The sequence below is a fragment of the Pseudorca crassidens genome, chromosome 18 (assembly GCF_039906515.1).
Source record: "Pseudorca crassidens isolate mPseCra1 chromosome 18, mPseCra1.hap1, whole genome shotgun sequence".
In the NCBI taxonomy this organism is placed as follows: Eukaryota; Metazoa; Chordata; class Mammalia; order Artiodactyla; family Delphinidae; genus Pseudorca; species Pseudorca crassidens.
This window is the reverse complement of record NC_090313.1, coordinates 71,779,364-71,800,204: the sequence shown is the minus strand read 5'-3', so window position 1 is coordinate 71,800,204 and position 20,841 is coordinate 71,779,364. Positions and strand designations below refer to the sequence as shown.

General features: G+C 39.8%; 1 protein-coding gene across 6 annotated transcripts in view; it reads left to right on the top strand.

Moving 5' to 3' along the window:
* FRY (FRY microtubule binding protein) overlaps positions 1–20,841 on the top strand; it is a 327,504-nt gene that overhangs the window by 172,441 nt on the left and 134,222 nt on the right. For all 6 annotated transcript variants that reach the window (XM_067713507.1, XM_067713509.1, XM_067713511.1 and 3 more), the window contains exons 8-14: positions 60–228; positions 3,114–3,206; positions 3,301–3,399; positions 5,028–5,129; positions 15,019–15,122; positions 15,602–15,710; positions 17,569–17,655. In XM_067713507.1, coding sequence (XP_067569608.1) covers positions 60–228; positions 3,114–3,206; positions 3,301–3,399; positions 5,028–5,129; positions 15,019–15,122; positions 15,602–15,710; positions 17,569–17,655 — 763 coding nt within the window. The remainder of the gene's footprint in view (positions 1–59; positions 229–3,113; positions 3,207–3,300; positions 3,400–5,027; positions 5,130–15,018; positions 15,123–15,601; positions 15,711–17,568; positions 17,656–20,841) is intronic.

Genomic DNA, 20,841 nt, shown 5'->3' with positions numbered 1-20,841 from the left:
CTACTTTACAGTTACTTTCCTACCCATTATTTGATAAATCACGCACGTTCTCTTCTTAGATTCCCTGCTGTAAAGAAGAAATTTATGGCAGAGCTCAAAGAATTACGGCACAAGGAGCAGAGCCCGTATGTCGTTCAAAGCATTATCAGCTTGATAATGGGGATGAAGTTCTTTCGAATTAAGATGTATCCGGTGGAGGACTTCGAGGCCTCTCTCCAGTTTATGCAGGTACTGTCTTGGGCAGGAGAACTCAGGGGCTGTCAGCTTGAAGCATCTGCCTTCCTTAGAGTGACTGACCTGGACGGTGAGAACCCATTCACTCGCCCATACGTAAAAGAATCCTACGCTTTTTCCTCGATAATTCATAAAGGGCTTCGTAACCAAGTAATAGAGTTTCAGGCACTTAAGTTCATTTTTAAACTCATATCACCTTTGGAGTAGGGTGTACAGTAGAATCTTATTTGTAGACTTTTTTTTTCTCTTTTTTACCCATCGGCTGCATATTGTTCTGTCAGTAAAATATAGCTGGTTTTTTACTTTTTGAGATTGATAGCATTGAGTTGGCGATATTAACATTTCCAGGCATCGGAACTTTAAGTAATGATATCTTTTTTATTCATACTATAAAAAGGAATCAATTTTTAAAAAATCAACTAAACCATACAGGTTTAGGTGTCTGTGACACAGTGTTCACCATTATGTACTAAAAAAAAGAATTATTGCTAATGAGGATTTCCCAGAATACACAGCTCTATTAGTTTTTCTCTGTGTGTGTGTGTGTGTGTGTGTGTGTTTTGTTTTGTTTTGTTTTTTTGGCCACGAGGCAGGCCTGTGGGATCTTAGTTTTCTGACCAGGCATCCAACTTGCGCCCCCTGCATTGGAAGCGCAGAGTCTTAACCACTGGAATGCCGAGGAAGTCCGCACAGCTCTATTAGATTTTATAAAACTTTAGTATCTAAAGGGATTTTTTTTCTAATGCTGCTGTGAATTAGATCTAGTGAGGATCTTAATAAAGAGTTTAGATACAGGGGTTATGAGTGTAGGTTGTACCACTTCATACCCACTAGGATGGCTATGAGCAAAAGGACAGACAACAGCAAGTTATCTGTTGGTGAGGATGCAGAGCAATTGGAACCCTCATACGCTGCTGGTGGGAATGGAAAACAGCACAGCAGCTTCTGAAACAGTTTGGCAGTTCCTCAGACGTTGAAATCTAGAATTACTATATAATCCAGTAATTCCAATTCTAGGTATATAGCCAAGAGAAATGAAAATATATGTCCACACAAAAACTTGAATGCAAATGTTCATAGGAGCATTATTCATAATAGCAAATGTCCAGAATAGACAAATCGGTAGAGACAGAAAGTAGAGTAGTCGTGTAGGGCTGGAGGAGGACGCCGTGGATGCAGAGGTTAGGGATGCCTGCTAACAGGTGCAAAGTGTCTTTCTGGGATAATGAAAAGGTTCTAAATTTGATTGTGGTGAAAGATGTACAATTGTGAATATACTAAAAGCTATCAAGTTATATACTTTATAAGGGTGAATTGCATGGTATGTGAATTGTATCTCAAAAAAGCAGTTTAGGGCTTCCCTGGTGGTGCAGTTGTTGAGAGTCCGCCTGCCAATGCAGGGGACACAGGTTCGTGCCCCGGTCCGGGAAGATCCCACATGCCGCGGAGCGGTTGGGCCCGTGAGCCATGGCCGCTGAGCCTGCACGTCCGGAGCCTGTGCTCCGCAACGGGAGAGGCCACAACAGTGAGAGGCCTGCGTACTGGGAAAAAAATAAATTAAAAAAAAGCAGTTAAAAAAAAAAAAGAATATAGGCCCTGTATCAAATTTCTTGGGTTTGAATTCAAGCTTCAGCACTTACCAGCTCTGTGACCTTGGACAAGTCACACTTAACCCCTCCCAGCATCGCTTACCTTGTCTGCAGAGTGGTAATAATGACACTAACTTTGGAAGGTGGTTCTGAGCATTCTTGGCACGTGGTAAGGACTCACTAAATGCTAACTATTTTTATCTCTCTCTCATGCTAATGATTTGTGTATCTAGGTACTTGCATTAAGATTTGAGACAGTATTTACATATGTATGCAAAATAATGTAGGAAAAGGGCCACAATTCTGGGGACCATAAAGCTCTATTCTGTATTGGGAAACTCTCAAAGCCTTCCCATTCTGGCAGTGCCTATCTCGGACTGATGTCTTAGTATGATATTGATATACTGGGAACTTGAGTAGCTGTTGTTGGTGATAGTTCCAATGTGGACTGAAAATAAGACGTAATAGCTGACACAGATATTAAAGCGTCATCACCAATACATGTAGCCTTGGACCTTTCCATGAAAACAACATGTAAAAAAGACCACAGTAAGTTACTACCCAAAAGACCAGGAAGGGGAAAGGGGCTGGCAGAATTCTGGACAGGCCAGCTCTTCTAATATATTATTCCCTGGGCAGCCAAAAATACCCTTTTGTAGACAGGAGTCCACAAGCATCCTTGCTTAAGAAACTATTCCAAAGGTTTCTTGTCTGAGGTGGGGAAGGGAAGCATTCCAGACTTGCTCATGAAACTATCTGAATAATAAACACCTAAAATGTCAGGGCCTAACAAGTAAACAGCTCTGTGCCCAGGGCTGTCAGGGCCTAAAATAAGGTTAATGTCTTCTGCCTCTCTTCCCATGGTTACCTTCTCTGGGGATCTGTGCTTGTGGGTTAATCAAGGCCCCAGGGCCCCCCACACAGTAGGTAGTCAATAGAAATTTCTTGCAAATGAGTCACTGAATGAACCAACTAGTAAGTCAGTGGATGAATGTCTGCTTGCTGGTTATAGATGCTTTGTCCTTTCAGCAAAGGACAGAGTGATTTTCAGTGATTTGGGGATAGAAGTTAGGGGGAGAGTGAGAAAACCAGCCTTGTAAAATGTCATTGGAAGATATTGTCAACTTAAATATAAATGCTTGAATCCAGTGATTTTTTTAATAGATTATGGAATATGCTGTGTTATTGAGTGTGATTAAATTAAGATCTATTTGCTTAAATTTGCTGACATACATTTTCTGTGCACATTTCAATCTTTCTCCCTCCCTTTACTCTGTTTCTACTTCTTAGGAATGTGCACATTACTTCCTCGAGGTCAAAGACAAAGATATCAAGCATGCCTTGGCTGGGCTTTTTGTTGAAATTCTTGTCCCAGTTGCTGCTGTGAGTTACATTTTCATTTTTAAGAACTTCTTCAAATTGGATTAGAGAAGCAACAATTTCATTAATATAATATAAACATGCATCTCTATTTCAGGCTGTTAAAAATGAAGTAAATGTTCCCTGCCTCAGAAACTTTGTTGAAAGCCTATATGATACCACGCTGGAACTTTCTTCTCGAAAGAAGCATTCCTTGGTTAGTAACTCTGAGAAAATTCAAAAGACAAAACTGCAGAGACTAAAATTCCTAGGCTGAAATCTATTTGAGAGTCATAAGGGTTCCACAGATGGGAGAATTACCTACAGCTTCCTCAAAGAGAGGTAGCATTTCAAATTTTGGACCTTCCACCTATTACTGACCATGACTGAATCAAGGTAACATAAGGGGATTAGACCATGTCACCTCAAGGACCCTTCTAGTCCTAAAGATTCCGCTGTTTATTTTCAAGATGGGTTTAACTTATTTTTATTTTAATTTCTGAGTATTTTTTCAATCTGAAGGCTAAAGTTTATAACAACAGTTTCTTTTCTCAATCCCCAGGAAGCTTCACTGGCTAATTCCCATCCTGATATTCAGAATCAAAATGGAACCAGGCAGGAAAGGGAGTTGGGACACAGATAGTTGGCTATTGGAAAGATTCTCTGAAGGCTGAGAAAACAGTTTCGGGGAATGCTTTTGTACTGAAGAGCAGCATAGAAAAGTCTTTTAAATTACCACAACTTTTTTCCTCCATGATAAATAAAGCTCTGGTTTATGAATCAGCAGGTGGTAGACCAGCTGTAATTGTGATAGTATGGAGGAAGTGGGTTGCTTAGGGAGCTGGTTCCTAGCCTTGTTTATGCTGATCTTTAAAGTATGAACATTACCACCATTATTTGAGCAAATAGTTGCTTTGCTGGCAGTGGTGACAGATTTGCTCATTTGTCTACATTCTGTGGTCGTGGTGACTGCTTGTATTTTTGTTTTTAAATTACTGGCTGGAATTAGAGTTGCACTCAATGGCAGTAATCGTTCAAAGTCAGTTTAAAACTAAGTTAACAACAGCAAAAAAATAAGTGTATGAATTGTTAAGCACTGAGTCTCATTGTGGCAATAGATTTTTGCTAATTCAAGTTAATGGATGAGCGAGTTATATTTTTGTTTTAATCTTCACTAGCCCTAATTTTGGGGAGCGCCGTAATCTGGTTCAGCAAAATGGTGGTGGGTTCTGCATGTATATTGTTTGGGTGGCTGCCCACAAGCTTTTCTGTCTTCTCCAGTTGCTGCGGGAAACCTGCCCAGTTAGGCAGGAAAAGCACAGTAGCACCTCTGTTTATTCACTCGTAAGCAGATTCCTTCTGCGGTTAAATTTGTCTGGGTGGAGTTTACCAATGCAGTAACATTTCTTTTAGGAATCTTCCTTAATTACAGGAGGATTGCATGCAAAAGAAAACACATACACCTACCTCTAAGACAGGGACAAACTGGTAGATGTTTATGAGCCAGAAAGCCAGTAACATTTTCAAAATCAGTGTGCCTTCCTGCTTTTTTTCCTGAGGCTTGAGAGTGATCTACGACAGTTTGTTTTTAAAATTTATGAGTGAAGACTAAATCAGTGGATCAGATTTTCACTTATGATCCATGAAACTCACTCTCTACCCTCTACATAACTCCAGAGCATTCCATCCCCATCGTCCTCAGAAAGCATTTGCAAAGTATCCACGTCTGCACCGCACTTGTTGCGCCTGGGTGTGTTACAAAGTGGGTGGTGGTTCCAGAGAGCGTGTGTCACCTGGTTGGTTGAAATAGACATCACCCTGTGACCTCATCTTCTCTCTCCTCAGGCCTTGTACCCGCTGGTGACCTGTCTGCTCTGCGTCAGCCAGAAGCAGCTATTCCTGAACAGGTGGCACGTTTTCCTCAACAACTGCTTATCCAACCTTAAAGTTAGTATTTGTCGGCTCAGAAAAGTCTTCTATAAAAATATGTATGAGTCCGAGCCTGGTTTGTGTGTTTCTGAGAGTGACTCCTGATGTCTGCAGGGGAAATGATCCTGTACTGTTTTGGAATAATGAAAAAAATATTAAGAAGAGTTTTCCTTATTAAATATAGTCAGTTTTAGAAGGCGACTGGGGTTAAGAGGAATCAGGTCAAATTGGGGGGGGGGAAATCTTTTCTTTTAAAATTTTTTTTAAATTTTAATTTTCTTATTGAAAGTATAGTCAATTTACAATGTTGTACACTCTCGTCTAAGAAGGATCACTTTAGAAGCTTTTTTTTTTTTTTTTTTAATATTTATTTGGCTGTACCGGGTCTTAGTTGCAGCACGTGGGATCTAGTTCCCTGATCAGGGAGTGAACCTGGGCCCCCTGCATTGGGAGTGTGGAGTCTTAGCCACTGGACTGCCAGGGAGGTCCCTAAGAAGGATCATTTTAAAGGTAGAATTAAATACCCCTCTATATGCATCTATGGTCACACTTTTTCTAAATGATTAAAAAAAGGGAGGCCACACTTCACTGACAGAAGCTCACCTAAACCTCCTCCAGCCTTTCTCTAACCTCCTCCAGGCTAGGGAAATATTTGGGGGGGAAAACATTCCATTCTGTGGGAGGATTGACCTAGTAGCAGAGAACACTTATTTCCTGTCCCTGTTATTTGTGATTGAAGATGTTCTGTTAAAGCCACGTGCCAGTCAGTCCTAAGCATTCACTGAACAACAGCTGTTCAGATGTTGGGTGACATGAGAACCAATTCAGGGTGCCTGAAACCGAGGAACCTACAGTTAAACCAGCTGTAATGGTTAGCTTTAAAATAGGCTTTATAACTTTTAATGTTGTGAACATATTTTAAGTTTTAGTGACCTATTGATAAAAGACAACTAAATGAACACTGTTTCTAATATGTGCAAATAGCACATATTTTTCACAGTTGTTCTCAGTTGTGTCCAAAGATGTTGAATTCCTTTTACAAGGTTAATACTTGCTTCTTTAGAATTTTTGAAATGCACTTAGTTGTAAAGTGCTGTATGTGCTTATACATATTGCCTTGTCTTTTTTGTTCTAAGACCCTTTAATTTGGTGAAATGGTCAAGATTAATTATATTATTTTGTCATTTGTCATATAATGACACAATAGTCTGCATTGGGGCTGTTTTAAGCACCAGCTGTGTACTGGCTCTAAAAGCTGATTGTGAAATCCAAGATTAGAATCGTTTATTTTCTTCAAATTGGCAGGGAAATATAATAGCAGTGGATATAGAATTAGCTTTTAAGAATTCTGGAAAACACAGTATTTTTCAGGGTATCAGCTGTTATATGATGGCCACCTTCAGATGTTTGATGCAGGGATTTATCCATCTGTCAAACGCCTCCAACACGTAACCCAATGTCATTTTTTTGTTATATTGGTCCATTTTTAAGTTATTCCGCTATTCCATTTAAATATTTTTTCTTCTACATTTTACACAAAGAGGAAAAGCTCATTTTGTCCAAAACGAAACAAAAGGAGAAATGATTAAGAATGTTCATTTTTCTGTATATATTATGCTAAATGTGTTTGTGATGAATTTTAGTTAGAACCAAACTAGTGTTTTGCCTGACAGTTTACTGTTGTGGCCCAAAATACCAAAATTCTTGGTGTCTGGAGTTGCTTTTGAAATACAGCAGCATAATCTTACTTTGCACTTAATTGCTTTAAAGTTAGAATGTTGTTTGAAGGTCTGGTCGAAGCCCACCAGAAAGACTTAATAACAGGGTTACACACAGCCCTAGAGAGAAGGGCTGCACGCTCATGGTGTTTCCCTGTGCAAACATTTCAAGCATCAGGATTTCTCAAAGGGAAAGGCAGTAGGATCAGAAGGAGTAGAGGTGCTAGGGAAGGTGCCGGAAATGGGAAAGATAGGGATGTTAGTTCTATAAAAATTAGATCTAGGGTCCCTGTTCTCAAGGAACTTGGCATTTCATTGGGGGATATGTAATGAAGTTTCAAAATGCGTGATGCAGACAGGAGGGATGTAAAAGTTGGGAGTAGGGAGTTACCTGTGCCATTTATGGAGGTCTGGTAATCCATGAAGCATGAAAGAGGTAGTTATTAGGCAACGGAAAGGCAATGATATTTCACTTTATGGGTAATAAATTGTTGGAATTCACCTCCTCAAGGGTAAAAGGTACAGAAAGATCCTTGATGAATTACAATCAGAATAAAATTGTATCACACGTATTTAGAACTAAACCCAGCAGGGATTAAATGGCACCATTTAAAAAAATACGGAAAACCTTCCAAACGTCTTCAAGTGTCCTCGACAGGGAAGAAATACCTGAGGCTTTAGGAGTACACTTTGTCTTGAATGGCTTCAGTATTCTGTGGGATTTAGAGCCAAACATATCATTCCAGAAAGGACCACCAATCCAGCTCTTTCCTCTGGTCACCATCCCTTTTTCCCTGCATCCCCTCCCCTACTTGTCTCCCCATCCCCTATATGTACTCAAGTATAATGAACCCAGTGTTTGAACCTTACATGTTGAACTTGGTAGCCACCTTTGATATGTTCTGCAGGGGAGAGCCATCAAGGTGGCAGCATGACATAGAGCAGAATAGGAATGTGTGTGAGTGTGAAAAATCTGCTTTCAAAGTAAACAAGCTCTCAGATTCAGTGCTCATCTAACGGCAGTGCCCTGGTTTATCCTCAGCGTCAGTCTGTCAGAAGCAGGCTGCTTTGGTAACACAAACGTGGAGTCCTTATTTACACTTGTTAACTCGGTCAACCACGTATTAGCGATAGACCCTTGTAAAGTGGTGAGAAGTTTACAACACCTTCTCACCACGACCTTGACATCTTTCAGGAACCCCTGGTGAGTAGTGACCAATACTTTTTTCTTCTATGTATTTTATGTCGGAATCTGAACATATTGAGCTATTTTAAAATGTTACATTCCCTTCACATCTGCCATAATATATCTCATTCTGAAAAGGGGAAATATGTTTTGAAAAATTGACTTAATAGTACTTTTTTTTGTCATGAATCCCCATTTATTAATAGTTCTTTTAAAATGTCGTAATTATTGTGTTCATAATAACTATGTACACGTTTCTTATCCTCGAAAACGGATAATATAATTGGGAGAATCTTTAAATTTCCTTTTCCTTAAAATAATGAATATAATATACCAGTGAGGTCTTGATCACAGAAACAAACAAAAAAGGAAACCTCAAAAGTTAAGAAATCTATTTACTGTATAATTAATAACAACAATAGGTCTCATTAATTGGAGATCTGTTATGAGCCAGGCCAGCAGTAGGGCCTTTACCATGTCATGGATTATCATGACAATGTCACAGGCTGCATTGGCCTCCCCCTGTGCTTTCATGATATTAGTTATGTTTTTCTAAAAGTTTTGCTCAGATAGCAATATTGAAGGTATATCATCTGAAGGTTAGACATTAGTCAGCTTAGCTTCATAGTACTAGAAACCAAAGTACAGAATTAAAAAGGATTCTTCTTTTGTCTCAGTCACTATTTGCACTGGGACTTGAATGCATTCGCTTAGTCAGTTGGTCAACAATTCTTCACTAGAACTGTACCAGGCACTGTTCCAGGTGCTGGGAATAAGTGATGAATGAGATAGTAACACGCTGGTCTCTTAGACCTTGTAATTTAGTGGAGGAAACAGACAGGAAACAAGTAAACAAGTAGGTGAGGAAAAAAAAAAAAAAAAAAAAAACTTCAGATAGTGATAACTGCTATGAAGAAAATCAAATAGGATATGATGATAGAGAATTACGGATTCAGAAGGGGCAGGGAAGAGGAGGGGACAAGGAAGGTCTTTTGCTTTCCGCTAAGAGTCTCAAAGTTTCATTGCCATAAATTTGTTTGATGAAACTTGTGTTTGGCACTTAATATATCTTTGTGTGTAATAATCACTATGAAGTTAAAGGAGTGCTTTTTCTTAACTTTTCACATAAAAGTAAGGGTATTAATGATATCTTTATTTTATGAGGGGAAGGATTGAGTAATATATTAAGGATTCCACAGTCATTGCCTGAATCCATTAAAATGTATGGTACCATTTAAAACAACTACTGTCCTCTTTGCAAATATCAAATGTAAGTGATGCCGTATTAGCTATTTAAATATTAATTTTCAAGAAATAGTTATACTGCTTTAATATTAACTTTATTTCTATAAACTTGAGAAAATCTCTTATCTATGTTTCAGATCTGTCAAAGGCACATTTCAAAGTGGAATTTATAAATTCTAATAGTGCACACAAATTGAGTCCAAAAATTAGTGATCAGATGACAGGTGTGTTACTTTCTGTGAATGCCTTATTTATTCAGCCAATGAATAGAAAAATAATCTCTGTAGATTTTTGGTACAGAAATTTTAGAGGTTATCCTAAACTATAGCACATATGTTATTTGGATAATACAGTCATCAAAAAGATTGAATTATGATCAGAGTAAATTGATTCAGGTATCAAAAGGAAATGCCAAAAGGAAGGAAGGTGTTGACTGTGATATGTGCAAGGAAATATGAGAAAGAAATAGGTTTACTTCAGTTGCTTTAGTTGCAATGCAAGAGAAAGCTAGAAGAGTTTTGAGTATAACAAGATGAAAAGACTAAAATTATTTATTGATCTGTAATCAATGGATCTTTATCTCTGTGTGCATAAGGATCTCTAAGGAAGCCTGTTACAAATGCAACTTGTTGAAACCTACCTCTGGAGATTCTGGTTTAGAATGTCTGGGTGCAGCCGAGGAATTTGCATATTCATAGGCAGCCTGGGTGACTGGGTGCAAGTGGTCAGCTGATGGGTCATGGGAAACATGGGTCTGTCCAATGACCCTGTCACTAGCCAAGTTATCAGTGAATTCAGTGCTCCCTACTTGTTACTGTTAACACTGAATTGCTTTAACTAAATCAAAAGCACAATTTAAAGAAGGTGGGCATGGTGTTGGGCAGGTTGACATGTCACATGAAGTCTGTCTGTAACCAGCACTGAGATGAGATGCAGGAGACCAGGGAAGATCCACTCTGAAACCTACTAGATTCTTGGAACAGTTTTATCACTGTAACCTCAGAGCTGGTATAGATAAGTTGTTGGTTAATTAATTAATTGAGAAGCGTATTCCAGTGGAAGAATAGAATAGTCTTTCCATCTTGGAGTGGAGACTTTTGACACAGAAGTCGGTGGTTTGAGACATAGGTTAAAAGTGTCAAAATCCTGAAACTATCTATCAAGACCTTGTTATGTTAGCTGCTGTTGACATACAAAGACAATGAGGAAAAAGTCCTGTTTTCAAGTAGAGTACAGTCTAGTAGGTACCAGCAGCATATTTGATCAGCCTCCATATAATATTTCCACTGAGGTGGGAAAATTCATGTTTGGAAGACACCGGGGCCAGATTGCTTAGGTTCAGATGCTGGCTCCGCCACTTATTAGCCCCTCTGGACCTTGATTTCCTCATCTGTGAAAGGATACAATAACAGTATCAACTTTATGATTCTGAGAATTAAAAAGAGTTAATATGTGTACAATTTTGATAACAACGCCTGATGTAGTAAGTAAGCATCCTGTAATATACACATTCCAGTTTCTGAGAAAACAGTCCTTACTGGACCAGAAGTCAGTTCCTATCCCACCTGTCATTTACTGGCTTGAAGACTTAAGCCAGTGATTTGGCTTCTGTCAATGACAGAATCGCCCAATTGATGTCATGGTCTATGAAAGTACTTTTGAAATATCAGAATGCTGTAAAAGTGTAAGGTGTTCAGTAATATCATGTCCATTAGCTTCAGCTACGTACTAAGGGTTGCCTTTTGTACAGTTTCTATATAAAGACATTTTGCTTACGTATCACGTTGTTCAGCTACTAACAGTTTGCTTTTTAAAAAAAAAATTTGATATTTACTGATAACCTGCTGTACGGCAGTCACTGAGGGCACAGAGGTGAAGAGTCCAAAATTCCTGGAGCTCACAGTCTGGTAGGAAACATATCAATACAAGTAAAGGCATAGAACAGCATTCTAGAAGTCAGAGAACAGGAGCACTTGGTAATCTCTCTGGGATGGAGGAAGGAGTGGAGGGGCAGGGGAACGTAACACAGGAGTGACACCTAATGAATCTTGCTGGGGAGTAGGAATTTTCCAAGTAAAACAAGGGTAGGGAGGCATTCCAGGCATTCGATGAATTGCAGAAGGGATGTTATGGCACAGAGCACAGTGGGGGTGGAGGCGGAGGGTGGTGATGGGGGAGCCAGGTCACCAAAGGCCCCTCATGCACCACATCCTGGAATTTGGACGTTGTCCAGGAGGTGATTAGAAGCCACTTAAGTGCTTTAAATGCAGGGAAGTAAACAATCATGGTTGCAGTTTAAGAATATCATATGATAATGCCGAGAGTGGAAGAGAAACAAGGGAAATCATTTTAGGAGAGAATTGCAGTGATCAGTGATATCATCTTGAAATGCTACAAAGCAATTACCGGTACAGGATCCACGGTTAAAACAAAATAAAAACTTAAGTCAGCCACCTTGCTCTTCAGTCTCTATGGAAGCACAAATAGACAATCTCAAACATATTCTTAAGAGTGAAAGCACGTCAGTCACAACAACATGCCCCCAAAAGATAATTGTGGGTAGGAGGACAGGGAAAAAGTGTAAAAGAAGTTAAACAGAAGACAGTCATCTGAATCATTTAAACTAGAGGTCTTAGTTAAGCTCCTAAATGAAAGTTAGATGCTACTTGCCCTACCTGGCCATGATTCATGGTGCGAGATAAGGCACAAGAGAGAATTTTGAATGACACGCTATGCAAATATGAATATAAAATAATATATACACCAATAAAGGGAAATGCACAAAGGAGGAGACATTCCCACTAGAAAGGAAGCTCCCTGAAGTCAGAGACTAATCTCCTTTGTTTGCTGCTGAATCTGCACCTTGTGCGTAATAATAGTTACTATGGGCAGGAACAGTGCTAACTTCCCTCTATGTGCTAACTCCTAAGTTCTCTTAACACTCCTAGGAGGGAGGGAGGATTAGTATCTGCGTTTCACAGTCAGGGAAAATCAGGCCCAGAGAGATTACAGAGGTTCCCTGAGGTTGGCCACACAGCTAATAAATTGCAGAGCAAGGATGGGTTTAAACCCAGGCAGTGTGTGTCTAGAGTCTGCTTTTAACCACTGTGTTAATATCATAGACATTTGCTGATCTGGAGTGATTAGAGGACAGATAATTAGAATTCCTGAAATTTTTAAATGATGGAATATTTTAAACGCAACTTTACTATTTTAGTAGTTTATTAAAATTCCGTTACGTAGCCAAGACATTCAACAAGTTATAAGGTGTATCACTTGTTTTACTAACAGACAAAAAAAATCTTTTATGTATAAATGTATGCTTCTAAAAAGTTGGGGCTTTTTTGTTTCCTGGAGCTAGAAAAGTAGTTATAAAGTTTATTTGGAAGAATAAATATACAGGAATATCTGGGAAAGCCCTAAAAATAGAAAGAAAAGAAAAAGAGCAGTAGATGGTGGAAGGTAGGCCATACCAGATAGTAAAACACATCATAAAGCCTCAAAAATTAAAATGATGTGTTTTATCATTTTATTTATTTACTTATTTAGATTAATAGAAGAAAAAAATCCGGAATGAGACCAAAATGCATATAGAAATTTAGAATTTCATAATAATGATCATGCCAAGAAGTTATTTTAAAACTATTTAGGCATAAGAAATCTTTTCTAAATCTAAAAAACTACCCCCTACAGTCTTTTCCGTAGAATTTATTTATGTGACTCCTCTTTATTCAGCAAGTAGCTTAAAGGTAAACTTATCCTAGATTATGTCTAAACCGTTAAGAATTCTTAACAAATCAGGACCCGAATTATCTACACTAAGAATAGAACAGCAGAAACGGTTGTGACGAGATTAATGAATGAGTAGGGAAGAGAAGTAATGCAAAAGCAAAAGACCTATAGGAAAGTTGAGTGACGTTTGAAGACTGTTTAGCAAACATGTATTGATCCCCTGCGGAGTGGCAGGAATTCTAATAGATGTTGGGTAAATAATGCCCCTCACTTTCAGAGAACCCGCCTTCGTGTGGGAGCTGATGTCTACGCAAGACCACAAGTAAAGAGCCGAAAGCCTATGTTACATGCTTGTATGAGGGTCAGGGGACACTCAGGAGGGAATAATTCGTTTTAATGGATGGGATTCAGGATATTGGGGAGGAACAGAGAAAGCCTGCACGGAGTTGGGAACATTCAAGTAGGCTGTGAAAGAGTGGGGTTCACCTGGTAGAAAAGAAAGACACGGGGAGGGTAGGAAACCCACTCCTGATGCAGACGTGGAATGAACGTGGCCTCACTAGAGTTTGGGGAGCTTGTGGGAGAAAAACAGGATGGGTGGCATCCTTCACTGGTAGGTTAGAGCCAGATACTGTCTGGTCAGGTATGCCGTGCAAGAAATGTTCACTTGATCCCATAGGCATCAGGAAAACCACCCAATCTCTGATTTTTAAATAGAAGGGATTATAATCAGTGTAAGACAGGATAGCAGTGAGGGAATCAATTTAGGGAGACTGTTTAGGAGGTTACTGCAGCATCCCAGGAGAAGGTGCTGGAAGCCTGAACTGTAACAGAGGAAGTGGGAATGGAGAAGATGCCAAATTCAAAACATTTTGTAGATAAAACCTATAAAATCAGTTGAAAGGATGGAGTGAGAGTCAGAAGGGGAAGAATGAAGGTGATGTCCATCCAGTGACAAAATCCATTCCCCCCACCTGGCCTGTTTGTTAGACCCTGGAAGCTGGCAGCTGTGCTCTGGCTGCCTCCCTGCCCCTGCTTCATGCCCCACGCTGCAGACTTCTCACATGGTCTCCTTGAGCTTCATGGCTTCCTGTCACCACCATGAGAACCCTGGTCCCGTTATTTAGCATGGCACGTAGGTTCTTCTCAAGCCTCCTCAGCCACTGCTCCTTCGCCTGGCCCCGTGTCCTGGCAGAAAAACCATCCCCAGTTTCTGAAACATGACTCCTTCACCTGCTCTCTTAGCTTCTTTGTGCTGTTGCCTCTCTGTAAAGTGCTGTTCACTCCCCATCATCTTGGTTTCTAGTGTCAAGCATAGTACCTGGCCCAGTGTAGCCACTCGAATGTTTGCTTAATGAACAAATGAGTGAAAGGATTTAAGTTCGTCTGAGTTTTCGTCTGCCCCTGGAAACCTTTCCTGACCCCAGTCCTTGTGTTCGCCATAGGTTGCCCTTCTTTCCATCCTCTAGCTCCTGTCCCCACCAGTTTTTCTCTGTGTCTTTGAGTTGACTGTTTATTATTTGTCTCCCAACTGCCACCCCCTCCCCATAGACTGTGAACATCTCAGGGAAAAAGGATAAACTTGTATCTCTATATCCCAGTGCTTATTATATATTAGTCTCAATAGATGTTGGAGGGCAAAGAGATGGGAGGTGAAGGTGGGTGGTGTTTACAAGGGCATAACCAACAGTAGGACGGATTGATTCTCCTCTTGGCGCCAGGGGTTGCAGTTCCCTACGACCTGGAGGAAGAAGGCAATCGCCAGTATTCACCTTAGAAAGGAGAGAAAGACGACTTCCCCCCGAACTGCTCAGTCCTGCCCTCTTGGCTATTTGGATCCATTCTCAGAGATTATTTACCCAATGGGCACCAGGAGGCAAATACCCCATAAGTCCCAGGTGGTGCAGTGTACCTCATAGGCACCCTACCACCCACCTGTGGCCCTCCATTACCAGGCATTCAGAAAAGAATAACCTCTGCACAGTACCATTTAATCTGCAATCTTTTATCTCGGTTTCTGTTGTAGAATAAAGACCCCAAGATGGCTCGAGTTGCACTGGAATCTCTGTACAGATTACTTTGGGTTTACATGATTCGAATTAAATGTGAAAGCAACACAGCCACTCAGAGGTAAGGAGCTGGCTTGGGTTAATGGTAACCCCATCACTGAGTTAACTGTAACCACATCACTCAGCCAGTGAAAAGGGTGTTTTGTGTCATTGCCAACTATGCTAACCAAACTAGAAGCTGTTCAAAGCTGACGGTTTGTAAAAGCTCTAAGTCCTCTGGACCTTTTCAGGCTTTCCTTAGACGTTGGCTCAACAGCCATTACAGAAACTCCAGCCTCTACCAGGATTGCCAAGTTCTGTGTCAGGACTACATTCACCACTCTAACAAAGGAAGTGGCTATAATTTTCCAGCTGCCCTTAGTTTTCCAGAAAACCTTTTCAGAGAGTAATTATGCTAATGGAAAAGAGATGAAGTGGTTTGTTTTCTTTCTCTGAATTCTCTCTGATACTTAGATAAGATGAAGCACCTGCCATTTTCCCTTAATGTACAGGAGCTCAGCCAATCTTGCTTGTTTTCTCTTTTTTTCCCTTATCTTTCAGCCGTCTTATAACCATCATCACAACACTTTTCCCCAAAGGGTCCCGTGGTGTGGTGCCGAGGGACATGCCTCTGAACATCTTTGTGAAAATCATCCAGTTCATTGCCCAGGTAATGGAGATGCGTCTGGCAGTGAGAGTCTTCTAATTGCCTCTAAGTAGCCACCTCCTTCTTATGAAGTACTAAAAGATGAAGAGTCTAAAATAATCTCACGTGTGCAGACTTTTCAGGATGGTTTTGCAAGTGTTTTCACACATAGCTTTTTTTTTTTTTTGCTTCAAAACAAATTGTGACATGGTGTGCCAAGTGTCTTCAGCATTTGACCAATGAAAGAACTGAGAGGCAGGGTTTAAGTGACTGATCTGAGGTCACAGAGCCTATTCGTAAGAGGGTCTCTTGACTCCTAGGCCCTGTTTGTTCCTGCTTCTCTGCTCTAGATGCTTCAAGTCAGGAGGAAATTGAGTCTGATGTTTGGAGGAAATTAGAAGACGATAATTTAGTGAACCTGGAGGAGTAAATAAATCATAATGCTCTTTCACCCTGTGAAAAAGAAGAATGTAACAGGAATATTAGCTTTTATCAGGCGCTCATTCTTTGCCAAGAACTGTTCTGAGCACTTCATACATACTATTTTACTTAAGAACTGGGTCCAGTGATATTAAACATCTAGTGTTTACTATTTAGACCCGAGACTTTTAAAAGTTGTTGTTGTTGTTGTTTTTTGCGGTACGCGGGCCTCTCACTGTTGTGGCCTCTCCCGTTGCGGAGCACAAGCTCCGGACGCGCAGGCTCAGCGGCCATGGCTCACACGCCCAGCCGCTCCGCGGCATGTGGGATCCTCCCGGACCGGGGCACGAACCCGTGTCCCCTGCGTCGGCAGGCGGACTCCCAACCTCTGCGCCACCAGGGAAGCCCTAGTTTTTAAAACACTTTGTGTGTAAATGGTTTTTATCCCAACTTTGGCTTCCTTGTGATTTATAGAGAAGCATGAAAAGCTGGTTATTCCAGTCCAGCCTCTGCCGTGAGCCAGCTCCATACCCTAAAGAAGTCATAGAACATCTTTATTCTCAGTGTCTTTATCTATAAAATGTGGATGAAAGTGCTTACCCAGTATCCCTCAGAACGTTGTGTGGATAAAGGGAAATAATAGGCATGAAAGTACTGTTGAAGTGTAATTGATATTGCTGTAAAGACATAAGGTTCAATGGCTACTTCACAGACCATTTAATATATACTATCTCTCTGTGTTTTTAGTGCAAGGAAGTGTCTCTGTGATATTTGTACTTAGGGAAAGGACAGTACTTGCTCTGCAGGTGGATGAATTCACAGAACTTTTCTACATGTAGTTATCATGTGGCTGAGAATGTGCTTTGATTATTCTGGAATATATTGTATAAAATCAACGTGACATATCTTAGTAGTCACTGTCTCAGATTATTAGAATGTGGCGTAAACGTTCTCATTTAAGTAACCTTAATAGTTCTTATCTGTTGATTATTCATTTCACTTGCAGGATTGTCTGTTGTAATATGAGCCAAGGGATTGGAAATGTTAGAGAAGAGAAGAAAATGGTCATTTTGCAGTGGTGTTTTTACAAATATGTTTTAAGCTGAGTTTCAGGAAGGTGTCAGCATTGGCAGGACAAGCAGGAAGAGTTTGCACTGTGTAGAAGCCCAGATACTCAGAGCGTTTTGGTTTTTCATTTTTTGGTTTTTAGTTATTAGTCATTCTGTGCTTTAGGGCCTAATTACCTATATTACATAAAGCATCTCCACATGCCACATGGAAACAGGAGCAGCTCCACCGAAGGTTCGGATGGACATGGTTTTCCTTCAGGGATTCTCTGTGATGCAACTAAGCGATACCCCTCTTCTTTCAGAAGCCACCTGTTTGGTGCATATGACAAAAACAGACATTTTCATGTTGAATTAAAATAACGCTTTGTTTTGATTTCCCTTTTTCACTATAGGAGCGTTTAGATTTTGCAATGAAAGAAATCATTTTTGATTTTCTTTGTGTGGGAAAACCAGCAAAAGCTTTCAGTCTCAATCCAGAGGTAAGAATGACCCTTTTGCGTTTATCGACAGAAACCTCCCTTTGCTTTGCAACCTTGGGGGATGGGGTGAAGGCCGTCTTCTCCAAAAAAGTCTTCTGTTTGTTTCTGTCCATGTTATTTGACTAAAATAGTAGAGAAGTAAGATTTTTGGGTGAATAGACTTAGAATGATGAAAAGTTGACGTCCTACCACATTCTGTTCTTGTAGAAGGGAGTGAACCTTGCCCCGAAAGGTAATCTGTCTCTGTATGTCTGGTTGTTCATTATAGAAAGTCAGTACTTGTAACTATTTTGATGCAGATTAGCAAGTTGAGGAGTATTGAAAGTGATGAAACAGAGAAGAATAAATAGATGCAATGATAAAATACTAAAATCTAGTGAAATTAAATAAGTAATGTATGCATCTTTGATTCTGTGACAGCATCACAATTCAAGGGCCAGGCAGATCATGGAAATGAGTGTATAATGGGTATGATGTACCTTATGTGCGGGGGAGGGGGGCGGCTTAGGCAAATGAAAAGCACGTGCAATTTTAAACTTCTAAAAAGACTGTTGGTGGGAATTCCCACCAACAGAGTGCAGAGTCCTAACCACTAGCTGTAAGACATTGACCTCTCTGAACTTCAGCTTTTTTACTAGTAAAAGGGACAAACTACTTTTCTAGATCACCTCACAGATCATCGTGATATTACAAATTCATAAGCAAAAAAAAGAAAGAAATTGCACACCAGAAAAAAAATTTTAAATGTTGTTCCTGTCATCACTATGATATTGTCTGGCTCCTTCATTCTGTCAGTGAGGAAGGAGACCCAGAGCCCAGAGACTCAGAATAGGCAGCTGGTTAGCAGCAAGGGGAACCCAGGTCTCCTTGCACCCTCATGCTTCTTCCCACCACACCCTGAATTCTCTTCTTGGCGCTAAGGTTGCCATGTATGTAGGGACAGCCCAACAAGCCCTAAAGTGGGAGTTTCTGTCTGGTGTTTAGTGACATCACAGGCTTCTGGAATGGCTGCAGCCAGGGTCAGTGGGCCAATGGGAGGGGGACAAAGCCAGTGCAAATTCGGGGCATTTTGGCTGGAAGGAGGCCCATGGCCCAAGTACTAAAGAGTCTTCTTTGGCTTGGGAACAGTGGTTCCATGCTTTTCAATGGATGAAGGATAGTCTTTTTTTTTTTTTTTTTTTTGGCTGCGCCGTATGACGTACGGGATCTTAGTTCCCCAACCTGGGATTGAACCCTGGCCCCTGGCAGTGAAAGCGCAGAGTCCTAACCACTGCACCTCTAGGGAATTCCCAGGATAGTTTTTCTAATAAATGGTACTAAACAGTTGGAAATCCACTTGCAAAATAATCAACTTCAACCCATAATTTGCCCTGTCAGGAAAAATTAACTCAAAATGAATCATAAGCCTAAATGTGAAATCCGACATCATAAATCTTCCAGAAGAAAACAGAAGATAAAAATCTTTGCAACCTTTGGGTAGGCAAAAATTTCTTAGATAAGATACAAAAAGCATAAATTACAAAAGAAAAAGTTGATAAAATACAAAAGTATGCGCTTTAAAAGTTAATAAAATGTAGCGCCACAGACTGGGCGAAAATATTTGTAAAACACGTATTGACAAACGCTTCTATCCAGAATATATAAAGAACTCCCAACTCAATAACCCAATTTTTTAAATGGACAAAATGAAGAGCCTCTTTACCAAAGAAGAGATACAAATGACCAATAAACCTATGAAAAGATGTTCAACGTCCTTAGTCATTAGGGAAATGCAAGTTAAAACCACAGTGAGATGTGCTGAGAAGGATACAGAGCAATTGGAACTTTATACTATTGATGTTTTAGTGAGAATGCAAAATGGTACAACCATTTCTTATAAGGTTAAACATACACTTGGCATATGATCCAGCAGTTCTACCCCAAGGTGTTTATCCAAGAGAAATTAAAACATTTGTCCACAAAGATTTGTATCAACATTTATAGCACCTTTACTCATGATCACTAAAAACAGGAAAGCAACTCATGTTCAAACAGCTGGTGAATGTTGAAACAACTTGTGAATCATCAGCACAATGGAATACTATTCAGCCATAAAAAGGAACAAACTACTGATACTGCAGCAACACCTCAAAAGCATTAAGCTCAGTGAAAGAAGCAAGACACGAAAGGTTGTGTCTGTTTGCTTCCATTTATATCACGTTCTGGAAAATGCAAAATTATAGGCAGAAATTAGACACTGATTGTCAGGTGCTGAGGTTGGAGGAGAGGACTGACTGACTGTAAAGAGGCACAAAGGAACTTTTGGGGATGATGGAAATATTTTATATCTTGACTGTGATGATAGTTACCTGACTATATATGTTTCTCAAAATTCAAAGGACTGTACAACTAAAAGGAGTGTATTTTACTATATGAGAATTATATCTCAATAAACTTGACTTCAGTAGAAAACAGTGGAGATTCTAGCCTACAATATATATTTACCAGCGGGAACTTTTCAGGTATTAATCCTCACCATAGCCCTATATGATCAATAGGTATTATTATTCTCATTCTACAGAAAGGAAGCTGAGACTTGGACTTGGAAAAGTTAAGTAATTTCTCAAGACCAGACAGATAATAGAAGGAGAGGTATGATGCAGAGCTATATAAAACATAAGAAGAAATTGTTTTTGAAATGAAGTTAAAACTATATTTCCCAAACTATCCCAGCTTACTTCTGCCCTTAGAATTATTCAGAGAAAAGGAAAACTAAGAGAACTGGCAAGGATGGCTCATAAATTGGATAATCCATTTGCAAATAATTGAAGCTTGATCATTTAAGTCAATTCACAGTCATCCTACTGATACTGCATCTCCTGAATTAAACGCTGTATTTCCTCACCCAAAACAATGCTGTGTCTTGAAAAATATCCACAAATCTAGAAAACATTTCATGAAAGAACTACTAAAATAAGTGAGGAAACTAATGGACTTTAATATACATTTAAACTTTTTAAAATGAATACTCTTTCATTTTAGAAAATGGAGAAAGAATATTACTGAAAACCATAAAATCATAAAATACACATTGGATTGGGTATGAATGGGCCAGAGAAATGTTTACCACACCCTGGTTGAAATACCCCTACTCCTTGAAGCTTGAATAAATAGTTTAGAAGTCGATATTACTTCATGTTCTAAGAT